The 16,636-nt window shown below is 44.0% G+C and overlaps 1 protein-coding gene across 1 annotated transcript in view; it reads right to left on the bottom strand.

Moving 5' to 3' along the window:
- Nucleotides 1–1,219: 1,219 nt before the first annotated feature.
- LOC135873866 (sodium channel protein type 5 subunit alpha-like) overlaps nt 1,220–16,636 on the bottom strand; it is a 160,352-nt gene continuing 144,935 nt past the window's right edge. The window contains 1 exon segment of the mRNA XM_065398477.1: nt 1,220–2,343. Within this exon segment, the coding sequence (XP_065254549.1) occupies nt 1,220–2,343 (1,124 nt within the window).

Here is a 16,636-nt window from a genome sequence, read left to right on the forward strand (position 1 = left end):
AGGGTAAAACGGATTTATTTGGGTTTAGACCCCACGGGGAGTTGGGCATCTGAGTGTTAAAGACAAGCACACTTCTGTTAGCTGCTTTCAGGTAAATCTGTAGCTTTGGGGCAAGTAATTCAGACCCTAGGGTCCGTGTTGGAGCAGATGGGAGTGTCTGGCTCAGCAAGACAGGGTGCTGGAGTCCTGAGCTGGCAGGGAAAGCAGGAGTAGAAGTAGTCTTGGCACATCAGGTGGCAGCTCCCAAGAGGGTTTCTGTGATCCAACCCATCACACTTATCTCACAGCCAGTAGGGAAAAACAGCTACTCCCAAAATCTTCTGTCTAGATACACATGCCTTGAATTTGTATCAGATTACCAGGTAATATTTTCTGTGACAGGTTGGTTGCAGTATGATGATGAAAAATCGTATATATCACTTTTTATTTCCAAAGCACTTTAAAAACTTTAATGAATTCACACAACATCCTATAGCCTTCTCCCCCTCACACGCTCCCCTCCCCCCCTCCCCCACACCTTTTCTAACAAATTGGGATACAGATGGGTTAAGGGCAAATTTTCAAATGTAGATGCCTAAAGTGAGGCACCTAAATAAATACAGTCTGATCTTCAAAATGTTCTGAGCACCAATAACTCTCTCTGAAGTGAGTGGAAGATGCATGTGCTCTGCAATCTGAAAACCAGGCCACTTTTACTTAGGTGCCTAAATATAAAAATTAGGAAATACCATTCCCAACATATACAGTAAATGTTGCCTTTTTACTACAATAAACCATGTTTTTTAAACAAACACAAGGTCATATAATGCTATAAACAAACATACTTATATTACTCAAAATAAATTTATACAGCCAGGCTTTACCTGTGGATAGATATAACCATATTTATTGTTTTACAGTCTAGTATGTTTATATACAACCACTGATATAACTGGTATGATCTTGTACAGATTCCTTCTGTGAATAAACACCAAGCAATGCTAAAATAGTAAGTTGAAAACTTTACTTCAGTAGCTAAAGATAAAATTGCCATTGTTTGAGTTGCAACTAATATTTAGGACTCAGTTGTGTAACTCCTACTCATGTTGGGGAGAACTCGCAAAGCTAAACATTCATCATTGTAAGGGTTATGCAATCATTAACTCTTAATAAAGACTACTATAATTATTCTTAAGTTATAGTATTATATTCTGGAATCAAATGGTTATTTCCATCTAAGTTAATTGGCTTTGCTTGAGTCTGTAATTGTCACCTGCAAATTATCATTAGTGGCCCCAGTGACACTATCATAAGATGGAGGGAAAGAAATGGAAGATGCAGTTTGTGATCTATCTAACTGGCTACGTTCCTTCTCAGATACATCTTCTTCTGAGATGCTACTGTCACAGGTTCTGTGTTGGTATGAAAAAGAACCCTGTTTCATAGAACACTGAATCAAATGGGACCGGAAGGCCCTTTGGATAATAATGGCGGAAAGCTCCTCTTGTCTTCTTCTAAGGGTAGTTGTGATTGGTTTATAAACAAGCTTGGATGGAATGGCAATCTTAAGCTTATTCTCCATCATTAGTTTGTCCATCTCCCCAGATTCTCCTAACACTCTTTTGATAAAAGCAAGCAAAATATCCCAGTAGTAGATCCTATCTCCACTAAATAGAGGAAGATCCATTGCTATAAGCTGAATTTTGTTGGGTTTTGATACACGTAAGGGTTTTTCCAAAGCATCTGCAAAGTCTGAAAGTGCCGAATACTCAATAAACTGAGTCGCCTCAGAATCAAACTTCCCCCATATTTCATAAAACATATCAAAGTCATCTTCACATAAAGGCTCTGTACTTTCCTCAGTAGCAACATTTAAGTTCTCTAAAATAACAGCTATATACATGTTTACAACAATAAGAAATGATATAATGACATAACTTACAAAATATATAATTGCTACAGAGCTATTTACACAAGAAGTATAGTCTCTAGGTTGTATAATTAAATTTGGAGCACAAGAGTCAGATCTTGTCCCTAAGAAAGGGTTAAGAAGGCCATCCCAGCCAGCTGACGTTGTGATCTGGAAGAGACAGAGCATGCTGCCACCGAAGGTTTGGAAGTTGAAAATGTTATCAATCCCACCATCCCAATTAGCGCAGGCAAAGTGAGCCATGCCCAAAATAGCATAAATATACATGATCAGAAAAAGCAGGAGACCAATATTGAACAGAGCAGGAAGGGACATCAATAATGTAAAAAGGAGAGTTCTAATTCCTTGGGCTTGCCGTATTAGTCTCAGGATTCGGCTAATCCGCACCAAGCGAATGATTCTCAACAATGACGGAGACTTTAAAACACCAGCAACTCCAACACCTTTAAAATGAAAGAAAAAGAAGTATTTTATTGTTAAATGTTCAATGTTAAATTATCAAATCAAGAAAACTAGATATACATATGTACATTTGATTATCTTTTATGAAATAGCCAGATGAGGTCAGAAAATGTTTAAGGCCTATTTCTGTGTTACAAGGGAGAATGATAATGTTCTGTCAATGCCAGCAAAACTGCTAGTGTCCTTGGCACTTAAAGGGAACGTTACACTGTTAAAAAGGTTATATTATACCTGCAAAAGTTTAGAAAGAAGCAAACAAACAAAAGACCCTTTAAATGTTACAAAATTAAAGTTCTTAGATAAGTAACATGCATCTGTTTTCATACTGTGTATATCATTGTGCTGAGTGCCTAAGACTCATGAGGCTTGTTGAAATATACTTCTGTGTCGGATGCAAGATACCTCACTGGATGTAGTACTACAGCAATTGTTGATGTAAATATCTGCAGTTTGAAAAAATCTCTGGACAACATTTTAAAATCTGCGTGCTTACCAAGTGCCCTTTTTTGCATCACTATGATTTTTTTTAAAGGAGGCTTAAAAGGCTTTGCCTTTTCCTTGCAGAGAAAAAAGTAGTTTATCCAAAATGCTAAGCCTTGTCCTTCCTTTTCTGTTTGGGGCATAAGGAAAGGATCTAACATAATCTGGTTTTGGCCAGGATACAGAACAGAAACAGTACTGTTACTGCTAATGGAAGATCTCTTACTATATATAAAGAACAAATGTCAATTGTCTCACTCCTGGACCTCTCCACAATATTCATTATGGCTGATTGCAAGATATTATTATCCCATCTGAGGGAAATGACAGCGGTCCAAAGAAATGCTCTCTAATTATGAGAATCCTTTCTTCAGAGTCACACACAGAAGCTACCTTTGCTACCAGATTTCTCATTTGTGGAGAACCACATGGATTAATTCTCTCCCCAACTTCAATCAGTATTTACATTTAGCCAATGGGAGAAATGGGGAGACTTCATGGGCTCTAATGTCAACAATATAAAAATGACCCAAATTTGTCATTTTCAACCTAGGATAACAATATGGTCACCCTGTTTTCCCAGTGACTGGCCAACATCAGCACATGGCTCAGGTAGAGCTTATTGAAATTGAATCCCAAGAAGACAGAGGTTAACGCTTCAAACAGCTAGCCATCAAATTGCAGCTCTCTCCAGTCGACAATGCATACCCACAGAACATCAAGACAGTCCACATCTTGGCAGTCTTTCAAGCCTCCTCCCTGACACAAAGTTCTTGCAAAGAAAAAGCATGTATGACACTTTTTCTATCATCACCAAACAATTAGGAAGATTTTGTCCCATTCTTGCTACCACTGACCTGGTCATAAGAATACCTCCCCAACCGGATTATAGCAATGCAATTTCTTGGGCTCAAAAACATAAGCCTTGAGAAAACTGCAGTGGGTGCAGAATGCAACAGCATGCCTCATTGAGGGCACAGATTACCACCAATACAGTATCCTGGTGCTTCGCTCTCTTCACTGGCTTCTCATAGAGTATCACATTAAGTTTACGGACTTGGTCCTTATTTCACAGTACTGCGTGACCTGAACCCAGCATAATGAGAGGATGTATGGTTGTAATGAGTGCTAGTCGGAAACTTGGGAGATCTGAGTTCAATTCCCTGCTCTGACACAGGCTTCCTGTGTGACCAGGGGAAAGTAACTTGGTATCTTTGTGCCTATCTTTAAAATGGGGATAATAGCACTTTCCTATCTCTCAGAGATGTTGTGACAATAAATACATTAACAGTTGTAAGATGCTAAGATACTACAGTAATGAGCAACATGTAAGTACTCAAGATAGATGGATACCTAAAAGATTGCCTTACTATCACAAGTCCCCCTACGTTTCAATGCAAATGCAAAGCACGCTTCAATATTTTCTTCCCTAAGAACAGTACATAGCATATTAATTTACCACTTCTAACCCACTCAAATAAAAACAAATTTCCTCTGTGACATTACCCAGGATACAATCTGGACTGCTGAACAGCTGTATCCTCTCAAGTCTTCAACCTGGAGTGCCTTTTACACTGCTTCACTGTGGGAGCAACCATTCCTGTTCTGCTCACACACCGCCTCCAGCATGTAAGTTACTCCCAGCTATGCTGTATGAGTGCTATAACCAGCCACTCTTGAATTCCACTGCAGAGCAACGCCAGCAAACTTCCAGTCGTAGACTTTCCTCCAGAAATGTATATCTTATACTGCCCAGTCCTCTCCTGGACAATATAAGCTCATATAAAGTCCGTCATTTTATTAATAGAAAATGACATGCACAAAAATTGTTATCTCAAATGGAGTTTCCCAAACACATCAATCCAACAAAACAAGTTTATTAACTACAGAAAGATAGATTTTAAGTGATTAAAGTCACAATTGGTTACAAGAAAATAAAAGGTAACACACAATATCTAACTTAGCAAGCTAAATGCTTTCAAAGCAAAGGCCTTTCTCGCCACATGCTTCAGCAGTCTTATTGGCTGGGTTCCGTTCAGCCTGGACCCCTCCACAGTTCAGTGTTACTTTCCTTGTCCTTCAGGTGTTGTTGATGCTGCAGGCAGAGAGAAAGGGAGGAATACTTTGAGGCATCTGTTCCCCTTTCTTACAGTTCTCTTTTCCCTTTGAAGATCATCGTCAGCTGGGGTTCGGGAGACAGAGGGTCTATGGGGATGGGAACCTCCAGCTCTTTCTTTGCCAAGATGTAAATTTCTCGCTCACACACTTTTTCCTGCCAAAGAATGGCTGCTTAACCAGGTGATGGTCTGTTTGATTTTGTTGACACCCGGTTCAGGCATCAGTTTGCCTTTTGTCTCTGAGGAACTAGTTTATGGCTGTTTTTCAGACCTTGGAAGAGGTCTCAGTAATATCATACAGTAGAATCTTAACTTTATGTACAACGTTGTCACATATTTTACCAGGACAATAGTGATTGGAAATTTATGAGTTTTCAAATGATACCTCTCAAGGTATATGTAATGGGGTGCACTAACCTCTCGCAAGAGCCCCCTGGATCTTTCTTTTGAGGCATCTGGGCTTGGGTGGATGATGTGGTGGCTGCCTGGCTCCCTACCAAGCCTGAGACTGGTGATCCTGGAGTTGCTGCTGTTGAAGCCCCTCCTGGGTTTCGCTGGGTGGCTTGATGGAGGGAGTTTTGCAGCTCCCGCAGCCTGCTGCTGCTGGCCTAGAGCTATCAGATCTTCCATGGGCCCCTTGTTTGCAGGGGCTGAGCCAAATATCCCCACTTCTGGTACCATATGTAATGGGGTGCACTCAGCTCTTGCGAGTGCCCCCTATCTCAGTGTGTGTGCCTGTATTCTCTCTCTCTCACTTTGTGGTAGGTCTTTGGTGACTCAGCCCTCTGGCTGAGTCAGACACAGTCTGTATGTGAAATAAAAACAAAGCAGACCCCTTCTGGGGTACAATAGGGACCTCTCTCAGTGCCCTCTGTAATGTCTCTGTCAAGCTGTCCCTGCTCCAATATAGAGCAGTGTCCCAGGGCTCCCTCCCAGGAGGCAATGTTTTCGCCCTCTCAAGCTGCAGCTCTCCAGCTGGGCTACTACAGTTCAGTCCCCCTTCTGGGGTGTCTCAAAGTCCAGGCCACTTTCCCAGTGGCTGGTGGAGAGGACCCAGGCCCATCCTCTACTCCAGGTCCCAGCCCAGGGACCCTATAAGATAGCAGCCATCTGTCATGTCCCTTTAAATAAACTGTGTTGCTGCTATAATTCCCTGGGACACTCCCCCATGGCTTCAGAACATTTTTCACCCTTACCTCAGCGCCTTGTCCTGGTGGCATTCCAGCAGCCACCCCATAGCACCATCCATTCTCCTTCTGCTTTAGCAAGGAACTGAACTCACTCTGGCCCTGCAGCTCTTCTTATATTAGCCTGCTGGGTACTGATTGGCTGCTTCCCACACAGCCACTCTAGGCAGCTTGGAGGACCTCTCAACTGCCCTTTTCTGGGGCGGAGTGTGGCAGGGCCATAAGGGTGAACATAAGGGTACAGATTGTCACACTGTCTCATTCAATTTCCCTCCAATGAGAGTGGAATGGAAAGGAATCACATTTGATAGACAATCTTTTATTTAATCACCTTACTCTGGAAAGTGCACAGATGTCACAAAGGTGGACACTGTCAAAGGATCTAAGTAGAACAGAACAGAATAGAATTTCTTTTTTTCAAGAAGCAGCTGTAGGAGTAAACTTCAATATTGATTCAAAAATAGTGATTGATTAAAATATTATACAATTTATTCAACTCCTCGCCAAAATCCGTGATATGCATGGCTTTTTTAATGCAGTTAAAACCATTTATGTCCCGTGCATCTGGAGGCCAACCTCCCCTGCGAGGAGTTGATCAAAGAAATGGAAGCTGTCAACGCACACTGGAAGGAACATTTCAAAGATCTCCTCAATCGGGACTCTGCTGTTGATGACAGTATCTTCACCTTCATCCCACAACACCTGATCAGAGATGAACTCGGAATACCTCCAACCATGGAAGATGTCTGTACAGCTGTTAAACAGATGAAGAACAACAAGGCATCTGGAGTCGATGGAATTACTGCAGAAATCTATAAGCAGTGGGGAGAGGATCTCACCTTACAGCTATACACTCTTATTTTGAAAATCTGGAACCATGATAAAATCCCAGATGAACTTAGAGATGCTATGTTTGCGATGATCTTTAAGAAAGGAGATACATCTGACTGTGGAAATTATAGAGGAATCTCTCTGCTGGCAATTTCAGCAAAGTCCTTGCTAGATTTCTCACTAACTGACTTCTTCCTCTTGCCAAAGACATTCTTCCTGAATCTCAGTGTGGGTTTACACCATCTAGAGGCACTACTGACATGATCTTTACTGCTCGCCAGCTGCAGGAAAAATGTAGAGAACAACACAGACATATCTGGCATTCATTGACCTGACAAACACCTTTGACTCTATAAACAGGGTAGCACTGTGGGAAATCCTTCTGAAGTATGGATGTCCACCAAAATTTGTCATTATTCTTCATCTCCTTCATGATGACAAGCAAGCAGTGATCCTCTGTAATGAATCTACTACAGCTCCTTTTAAGGTGAAGACAGGCATTAAGCAGGGCTGTGTCACTGCCCTGAGACTCTTCTCCATCTTCCTCGCTGTGATGCTCTATTTCAGCAATTCTCAAACTGTGAGTCATGACCCCATTTTAATGGGGTCGCCAGGGCTGGCTCAGACTTGCTGGGGCCTGGAACCAAAGTGAAAGCCTGAGCCCCACCACCCAGGGCTGAAGCCAAAGCCAAGGGCTGAAGCCCTGGGTGGTGAGGCTCAGGTTATAGGCCCCCTGCCTGGGGCTGAAGACCTTGGCCTTTGGCTTTCCCCCCTCACTCCCCCCCGCCTGGGATGGTGGGGCTTGGGCTTTGGCCCTGCCACCCGGGGCAGCTGGGCTCAGGCTTCGGTCCCCCCCTCCGGGGATTGTGTAATAATTTGTGTTGTCAGAAAGGGGTGACGGTGCAATGAAGTTTGAGAACGCCTGCTCTATTTGGTCACTGACAAGATCCCAGCAGCAGTGCAGCTAATTTATCGAATGGATGGTAAGCTGTTCAACCTAGGCCGCTTCCGATCCATAACCAAAACGTCACCGACCTTAGTCGTTGAGCGTCAGTACGCTGATAACGCTGTAGTGTGTGCTCACTCAGAAACAGATCTTCAGACGACCATCATCTTTGCTGATGCATACCAGAAAATGGGGATGACACTCAACATCCAGAAGACAAAGGTCCTCTGTCAGCAAGCTCCTAGTGCACAACTCCCAGCACCAGCAACACAGATCCACGATAGCCTTCTAGAGAACATTGTGAATTTCCCATATCTTGGAAGCCACCTCTCACAGACAGCTGGCATTGACAAAGAAATCCAGTACCAGCTTAAATGTGCTAGCCGAGCTTTTGGTCATCTGAGAGAAAGGGTGTTTGAAGATTGTGACATCAGGGTGTGCCATGGCTCGAACCAACATCCCACGTTAACCCACTCTGCTCAGAAATACATGTTTGCAATGTGACAGAGTCTGTGGCTCTAGAATAGGCCTCAACAGTCACCAGCAGACTCACAGATAACTTGAAATGGACAATTCATGAAATACAATCATCCTCGACTTCAAGGGATTGCCAATGATGATACAATTTATTCTTAGACTGTTAGGCTATTGCAAACTTGCATTTGCCAAATTTTATAAGATACCACTATTTTCACACCCTGAAATACAGCTTTATAACTTCCATTTTGCTTTAACATTCTACACTACTTTCTTTTATACTACGTTATGAAAGATGTATGTACATGTTAGTTATTGTGGTTTGTGCTATGTATAGAATAATAGACAGAAAATTTTAATTGCAAGTTATATATGTTATTAATGGCAGACTGTCAATCTAGGAACTGTTTGGTCAAAAAGGCAAGCAACCACAAGATTGATTTATTCTTCAGGACATCCCCTTACCTAAGACAAAGTCTGGTATAGAAATTATCTCTATCTAAAAAAAATCCCAAACAGATTTTGTAAGATATAGTATAAAAGAATGCAAAAGTGCTCTGTGTTCAGGATCAAAGAGAAGTGATGTTTAGAGATGTGTTATTCAGAGCCACAAACTAAGTTATAAATGGGGCTTCTTTCATCTGTCCTCTCTTCATAGAAAACAATAAATGGTTACTCACTTTCTCATACATCTCGTTTAATAATAATTTTTTTTAATAAATGGAGATATCCTATCTCCTAGAACTGGAAGGGACCTTGAAAGGTCATCAAGTCCAGCCCTCTGCCTTCACTAGCAAGACCAAGTACCAATTTTTGCCCCAGATCCCTAAGTGGCCCCCTCAAGGATTGAACTCACAACCCTGGGTTTAGCAGACCGATGCTCAAACCACTGAGCTACCCCTCCCTCCCATGGTCATTCTTTGAGATGTGTTGCACATGTCTCATGCACCAGTGCCAGAGAGTTTTCCTTAGGTACCTGACGGGGTGGCCATGCATGCACCTTTGCTACCCTCGTGGTCCAAGCCAAGGGTGTAAAGAGTGGAGCCATCCTGCCCATCCTTCAGTTCCTTTGCACCAGAGTCTGAATGATTTACTCTCGTGCTGGGGAAGGAATGTGGGTCATGTAAGGGACATATGCAACACATCTCAAAGAACAACTGTTATGAAAAGATGAGTAACCGTTTCTTCTTTGAGTGATTGCAAAGTGGTACTGGTGGGTACACATATAGCAGATCCTTGTTCCATAGAAAGAGGAATGCATCCAAGATGGACCTGGGGCTGTGACCCATTCTCGAACAGAATCAGGGACATTTTCTACTCTGGTGAGTTGCAAATAAGTCTACTGTAGGAACCCCACATACTTGAAACACTGATCTTGGCACACTTGTGTTGAGAGATCACTCATGATCCAGATTGAACGACCTGAATATTGCAAGTAGCTCAATAATATGTATGTGTAGGTTGGCTTTGTGAGTAGATCACAATCCCCAAGCCTATAGATCACCCAAATGCACTCCCCACCCCATGGTGGAAGTGTCTGTCACCAAGGCCAAAGTGGGGAGAGTAGATGAGAACAGGACTCCACTGCAATATTGTCTTGGTTGAGCCACCAAACCAGAGATGACAAGTCTTTGGGATAAACACTAGCTTGTCTACATGGTGTGCCTGAGGGCAGTACACTGACCTGAGCTATGCTTGCAAGCCTCCAAAATGCAAAATGGCAGAGGGGGTGTCACATAAGTGAATGGTGCCATATCTCCCAGCAGCCTGAGGCAGTTCCTTACTGTGGTTCAGGGTTGGCCCTTGAATGGTGCACAGAGATCTCATATAGCTAGAAACCTGGGTTGGGGCAGAAAAGCCCTGCCAAGGGTTGAGTCCAGGACCACCCCAATAAACTAGTCTCTGTAGATGTGAAGGTGTTCACTTCCAGGCCTAGGCATTGGAACAGAGCATCTGATGAATACTGCTCTCCACCTACTGACAGGAATGACCCCACACCAACTAATCACCTAAGTACAGATACATTTGGATGTCCCAGTGGTGGAGGTAGGCTGCTACCACTGCCATGCATTTTGCATGTCCCAATGCGGGAGACAGGCTGCTATCACAGCCATGCATTTGGCAAAAACCCTCAGTGTGGACAATAGGCCAAAGGGCAGAACTGGAAGTGATCACCTACTACTATGAGTCTTAGGACTCTTGTGTGGCCAGGATGGATCGCCACACAGAAATATGCATCTCACAAGTTGAGGGCAGCATACCAATTACCAAGATCTAAGGAAGAGATAATAGTTGTAAGGGAAACCAAACAGGACCGTGCCATTTTGATGTATTTGTTCAAGTGCTGAAGATCTAGAATTAACCTGAAACTTCCTTTTCATTTGGGTATTAGGAAGTAGCAGGAATAGAACCTTCTGCCCCAGTACTGAGGGGCACTTCCTCTATAGAGTCCAAAGAAATTAGAGTCTGCAATTCTTCTTGTCTTATAACAGACCCATGAGATGGGTCTCTGAAAAGGGCTGGGCTGGCAGGTAGGGAGGTGGGGTGGGACAGGAGGATAGAAAGAAACTGCATGGTATATTTCCATTCCACTGTGCTTAGAACCCACTTGTCTAAGGTGATGAACTGCCAGGCATTTCGGAAACAGGATAACCTTTTCCCAAAGAGGGGGGAAAACTCAGTGAGGTCCAATCTGGTAGGAATACCATCATCAACAAAAGAGTCAAACAGGTTGCTCTGAGGCCTGCGGCTACCTGAAAACATGACCATGGAGGCAAATAGTGGAGGCTTCCTTCTCTGTTGTCTCCGTTTGCACCTGGACTGATCCAGCTGTCTAGGCAGGTAATACTGCTATCTCAGCTGAAATTGACACCAAAACCTTGTTCTTCAGGGGGCTGGTATATAAAGTCACTGAGACTTTAACACTGCCCTGAGTCTTTTAGTGTAGAGTGCCTTATCAGTCTAAGAGGAAAATAAAGCACTGTCCCCTAAGGAAAAGTCTTCAGTAGTCTGTACTTCTATAGGAATCCATGCCTGAAGCCACGATAAACTACACATGGCTGCCAGCGTGACAAAGACCCTGGAAGCTGATTCTGCAGCGTCCAGGGAAGCTGACCAGGATACTAAATGACCCTCCATCAGAAGGCACTGAAACTTGTCCCGAAGTCCTCGGGCTGCTTGTTGAAGTACTTAGTCACAGCATCCCAATTTGAATAGTTGTATTGGGCCAAGAGAGCCAGATGGTTGTCTATGGTGGTGTAACTCTGCAGCTGAATAAGCCTTATTACCAAGAAGGTCCAAATCTTTGCATCCTTTTCTTTTGGGGTGGCTTTTGCTCTACCGTGGCGATGTCTTTCATGTACCTCTGCCACTACCAGAGAGCTCAGCATGGGGTATTGATAGAAGTGTTTGAACCCCTAGGATGTCACCTGGTATTTACTTCCAGTGCACTTTGCAAAAGGTGTGATGGACAATAGGGACTTGATAGGAGGCATAATCGCCTCATTTATATGAAGGGTAAGTTTCCCTGAAGTAGCTGGATGTAAAATGTCTATGAACTTGCAAGGGTTCTCCTCCACAAGCTCCATCTGGATACCAAGAAAAGTAGCCCTCCTTTTCAGGAGCTTTTGGTAGACCTTAAATTCGTCCAGTACCATGGAAGATGCTGCTGCTACCAGCGTCTCATCTGGTGATGAGGATGAGGTATTCAGAGAAGGCAAGACAGAAACCTCCTAATGCTGATCTTGCACTGCTGATGAAGATGGTAGGTCTGAGGCAGGTTGTGAAAGGTTCCAGCAGCTGCTCAGTACCGACCATGAGCAACCTCTCTGTAGTGTGTGGGAAACCTTATCTTCTCAGCAATCTACTTCAGTAGGTTAGCAGCAAAGTGGATCTCGATGTTGGAGGCATACCCGAGGGATCGAGTGTGGCAAGTGGTGGGGCTGGTATGGTACTGAAGGCCAGTTATGCCTAGACCAGGCACTCCAGTCTGTAGATCTGCTCTTGTCAGAGTGTCGTCTGTGAGAGCAGGAATAAGTCCTGGAGGACACCCTGGATATTCTGAAGTGGGTGACATAACAACCCACTTCACACTCTGATGAGGAATAGGAGTCCTTTGAAGGCCCAGGTGGTGTGGTACCGAGCCACATCATCAGAATCATAGAATCATAGAAGTTGGTACTGTAACAGACCCCAACATCAGTGCCAAAGTCTGCACTGCATAGGGTTGGAAGAGACCTCAGGAGGTCATCTAGCCCAACCCCCTGCTCAAAGCAGGACCAACCCCAACTAAATCATCCCAGCCAGGGCTTTGTCAAGCCAGGCCTTAAAAACCTCTAAGGATGGAGATTCCACCACCTCCCTAGGTAACCCATTCCAGTGCTTCACCACCCTCCTAGTGAAATAGTTTCTCCTAATATCCAAGCTAGACCTCCCCCATTGCAACTTGAGACCATTGCTCCTTGTTCTGTCATGTTCCACCACTGAGAACAGTCTAGCTCCATCCTCTTTGGAACCCCCCTTCAGCAATCAGAGGCCAGGACTGTGGGGAGGTCTACACTACAGTAAGGACCGACACTCTGAGATCAATCCATCGTCGGTCGATTTAGCGGGCCTAGTAAAGACCCGCCAAATCGACTGCAGATCACTCTCCAGTCGACCCCTGTATTCTACCCACGAAGAGAAGAGTAAGGTAAGTCGACGGGAGATTTTCTCCCGTCGACCCCCCGCGGTGTAGACCCTGCAGTAACTCGACCTAAACTCGACTTTATTCACGTAGCTGGAGTTGCGTAGCATAGGTCGACTTACCGCAGTAGTGTAGACATAGCCTGTGATCTACATCGAGACTGCAGTACTGGTGGTAGCAACAGGGGCTTTCTACCTATTTGTACTGTGAACTGCGGTGGAACAAGGGACTGGAAATCCAGGTGCCAGCATTGAGGAAGCTGAGGAAGATGCTACTAGATCTGAAGTCGTGGGTACTGTAACAGACCCCAATATCAGTGCCAAAGTCTGCACTGCATGTGATGGCCCCAGTAGGGTACTGTCAGCATTAATGAGTGGTGAAGGCAGTTCCAAGCGGCACAACAGATCCTTCGCGGCTGCGTAGGCCTCTGGTGTTGTCTGCACCAATAAGATCCCTTGCCCTGCAGAAATCAGGGGTGATGGATCCTCTGTGGCCACTGATGAAATAGCCAGTCTCAGCAAACCCGGGATGGGTACCAGAGTCAATGGTTCTGTCCTAGGAAAGGCCCTATGTGGTGGTTCTGGGGAGCAGTGAGCCAAAAGGTGTGCTCTGCTTTTGGTACTGGAGTGGCTAACGTCTGCGGCAGAGGTGTCCCACGTCAAGGACTCTGAGAAAATCAAAACTGTCTTTGATCTCTGTCCTCAGGCAATGCCAGGGAAGCACTTCTACAAGGAATATTCACGGAACTCACGCGTTCTGACCAAGCAGGCTTCAATGCTAGGTGAAGAGTGGTTTCCCTGCGGATGTATATAAGTCACTCTTCTCTCTGCTGCTTTGTTCTAGTTTTGAAGCCTCAGAAAACTGGACACCTGTCTCTGACGTAAACCTCACCCAAACACTTCAAGAGCAAGAGTGATGATCATTTATGGGCATCGGCTTATGATATCTGGAGCAAGGAATGAAACCAGGTGTCCTTGGCATAGGCTCCCCCAGTACACGGCAAAGCTTAGAGAGCACAATTAGGTATGATCATAAAATACAATAAAAGAAAGGAAAGAAGGGGTACCAAAGGACCAAAGCTGAGTATTACTAACTATAACTAGATAACTATAGACACAAGTAAGTTCACACAGCAACAAGGGCTGAAAAGCACACTATGCTCTGACCACCCACAGACAATAAGAAGGAACTAAAGGGATGGATGGGGTGACTCCTCCCTTTATCCCCTCAGCTTGGAGGATGAGGGACACCAGTGTGCAGGTATGGCCACCCCCACAGGTACTGCTAGGTAAAACACTCTGGCACCAGTGCAGAGACATGCACACATCAGCAGTGTAATGGACATATTCAATCTCTCAAAGAAGAACCTCAGTGTAAAACCACACAAAGGATTCTAGGAATAGTATTATGGAAAATGATTTATGTCATTGGCACTCTAAAATAGTCATTCATTTAACTTTAAGGAGAATGCATATAGCTAGGAATGTTTTTGGTTACATCTAACCTCATGTTTCCACTTCAAGGTGAAAACCTTTGTTCACTACTTGAATGCTTGAGGTGGTATAAATTCCTTTTGTGATGTTCATTTGCAAACGTTTTGTGTTTAAAGGCAGTTATCTAAGGTAATAACTCTCTGATGTCATTGCTATTTGAATAGTGAGATATTTTATGAACCAACATGAAAAAATTTGGTGCTATAACTGGATTACTATTGTGAGAAGCCATTTGAGTATAAAGATATTGTTATTAACAAGTTATATGGCAATGCTGAAGCAGCGCCTTACTGAATTCAGGCAAGAGTCCCTCTCCAAGGACTGGTAAGAAGAAAGGACAATAATTTACTTAATGACTATTCAAATTTAAAGACTTCATAATTTCTGTTTAAAAAGATTATTTTAAGAGCTGAAACCCCTTTCTATAGGGAATACTGGTGTTTAGACTAATTTGAAACAGAATTTTAAATCCTATTAATTCCTGAGCTGAAGACAATGACCAGAACAACTCCAGGAGGGTGTTGAGCCAATGAGAGGGTGAAAGTGGCTGATATTTGAATCTAGTCACACTTCTAAAAGAGGTGTGTTTTCCTCCTTCAATGAGATTATAAATAGAATATTGCAAATCTCTCTGAATTGAGCAAGAAAGCAGCAACATTTGATCCCATCTCTCAATTTCAACAGCAACACACTTTACAGCACCCTTATCTAAACTCAGCAGCTCATCTTAGCTCTCTAAGAAAACTGCAGTAGTAACCAGATAGCTAAGAAGAACAGAGAACTAAATAAACAAAATGCAGCATAAAAAAGAGGCAACTTTCCAGTCCAGCATTGATTTTGCAACATATACTGATGAGACAGAGTTTGCAAAAGCACTGCCAAGGGATTAGATTAAATTTTCCTTGTAATTATTTTAATGGGATATTGAAATGCTATTGCAATGTAAGGTATTAACAACTTGTCCTGGTACACCAGGTCATTTGGACTATGTATTCCTACGCCTGGTCTACACTAGGCGTTTATGTCGAATTTAGCGCCGTTACATCGAATTAACCCTGCACCCGTCCACACCACGAGGCTATTTAGTTCGACATAGAGGTCTCTTAAATTCGACTTCTGTACTCCTCCCCAACGAGAGGAGTAGCGCTAAATTCGACATGGCCATATCGAATTAGGCTTGCTGTGGATGGAAATCGACGCTAATAGCTCCGGGAGCTATCCCACAGTGCACCACTGTGTTGACGCTCTGGACAGCAGTCCGAGCTCGGATGCTCTGACCAGCCACACAGGAAAAGCCCCGGGAAAATGTGAATTCCTTTTCCTGTCTGGGCAGTTTGAATCTCATTTCCTGTGTGGACATCGTGGCTAGCTCAGCAGCACTGGCAACGATGCAGAGCTCTCCAGCAGAGATGGCCGTGCAATCTCAGAATAGAAAGAGGGCCCCAGCATGGACTGATCGGGAAGTCTTGGATCTCATCGCTGTGTGGGGCGATGAGTCCGTGCTTTCCGAGCTGCGCTCCAAAAGACGGAATGCAAAGATCTATGAGAAGATCTCTAAAGCCATGGCAGAGAGAGGATACAGCCGGGATGCAACGCAGTGCCGCGTGAAAATCAAGGAGCTGAGACAAGGCTACCAGAAGACCAAAGAGGCAAACGGACGATCCGGATCCCAGCCCCACACATCCTGTTTCTACGAGGCACTGCATTCCATCCTAGGTGCAGCCGCCACCACTACCCCACTACTGACCGTGGACTCTGAGGATGGGATATTGTCCAGGGCCGGTTCCTCGGACATGTTAGCGGACGGGGAAGAAGAGGAAGGAGATGAGGAGGACGAGGCAGTCGACAGCGCTTACCAAGCTGATTTCCCCGACAGCCAGGATCTCTTCATCACCCTTACAGAGATCCCCTACCAACCGTCCCCAGCATTTAACCCGGACACAGATTCAGGGGAAGGATCAAGCAGTAAGTGTTTGAAACATTTAAACATTTATTTTTAATAGAACTGTAATATTAACAATAAGAACAATGTGTTTTTCATGATTTGTTG

Source organism: Emys orbicularis, chromosome 2, assembly GCF_028017835.1.
Source record: "Emys orbicularis isolate rEmyOrb1 chromosome 2, rEmyOrb1.hap1, whole genome shotgun sequence".
In the NCBI taxonomy this organism is placed as follows: Eukaryota; Metazoa; Chordata; order Testudines; family Emydidae; genus Emys; species Emys orbicularis.